Here is a 1368-nt window from a genome sequence, read left to right on the forward strand (position 1 = left end):
TTCCCTGCTCCCTCAGCTGTTCCATGCTGGATTTCTGCTCCAGGAAGGTTTCACCTTCCCAGTCCCCCTTGGAGCTCCTCCTGCTCCTCCATCCCCATCCTGCTGGAGGATGGCAGAGCCCCACGTGCTGTTCCTTCCCTGGGGTGAAATCCATTAAAAATTCCTCCTTCCCACCCATTATTCCAAAGGGAACAAAGCTCAGGGGTGGATTTGTGAGATCTCCTGCTCCTGGGAGTCCTTTCAGGGCTCTGTCTCCCAGCTCGTGGTGTTTTCCAAGCTCTGGGAAAGGTTCAGCTTCCAGAAGGAGCAGAGCTGTGGAAAACGAGCAGGGATTTGTTCCTGGAATGGGGCAGGAATGCAGCCCCAGCTCCCAGTGTGGGGAGAGGCTGGATCAGAGCAGGATCTCTCACAGGGACGAGCCTGGAAATGAACATTTCCAGCTTTGGGAGCTGCAGAAGGAGATTTTGGGGAAAAACGGGGATTTATGGCATGGAAAGCTCGGAGAGATGTGAAATCTCAGCACCCAGTCCTGCTGGAATTCCCTCGGGAATTGGCTGCGTTGCTGGAGATCTGGAGCTGGGAATGTTGGCCTGGAAGTTTGGTTTGGTTTTTCCAGCTCTCCCAGGGTTTCCAATCCTTCCCTGCCTGAACTCAGGAGGATTCTCAAAACCCTCTTCCCACTCCTTGGCTGAACAATGGGAGAACTCCTGATTTTCCATCCTGAGGGGCCCCAAATCCCCTTTGTTCTCCCCTGGGTCCATCTGGCTCTGCCCACTCCAGGGAATCCTCAGCCTTGCCAAGTGGGAAATTTTCCCTGGGCAGGATAATCCAGACAATCTTCATCCCAGGTATATAAAAATACCTTGCACTGGGCAGGAGCAGGGATCCATCCAGAGGGGGATGAAGATCCCAAAGGAAGTTTTCTAAGGATTTCTATAAATAGAAATAATTCTTTCTAGGGAAAACTCCTGGTCAAGGATCCTTTCCTGCTGGGATATGAAGGAGTTAAAACCTAAATGGAATTTATTTGGTGATGGGGAAGGGAATTAATTCCTCCCCCACTCCCTGGAGTTTTCCAAACTGGATCCATGAGAACTCCAGCATCTTGAGGCTTTCCCTTTTCTCCAGTGGCAAAGAGGAAAATCCCTGGATTTGTCCCCCCGTGGCAGCAGCTGTTAAATCAGCCATAAACAGCTTTTCCCTGGATTGGGAGCCGTGGGGAGGGATGGTGTTTATGGCCAGTTTGTTTTGGTGGGAAGAACATTGTCCTGATTTATGGGATGTGCTTTGTGCTTTTCCCAATATTCCCACAGAACCAAGTGACGGACACCAACCGGAAACTGCAGAACGAGGGGAAAGAAGTAAGTG

At 51.0% G+C, this 1368-nt stretch overlaps 1 protein-coding gene across 1 annotated transcript in view; it reads left to right on the forward strand.

Annotated features, from left to right (window-relative positions):
* The window catches only part of LOC107202758 (exocyst complex component 6B), a 302495-nt gene that overhangs the window by 57890 nt on the left and 243237 nt on the right, over positions 1 to 1368 (forward strand). The window contains 1 exon segment of the mRNA XM_033513902.1: positions 1314 to 1361. Within this exon segment, the coding sequence (XP_033369793.1) occupies positions 1314 to 1361 (48 nt within the window).

This window comes from Parus major, chromosome 4 (genome assembly GCF_001522545.3).
Source record: "Parus major isolate Abel chromosome 4, Parus_major1.1, whole genome shotgun sequence".
Classification (NCBI taxonomy): domain Eukaryota; kingdom Metazoa; phylum Chordata; class Aves; order Passeriformes; family Paridae; genus Parus; species Parus major.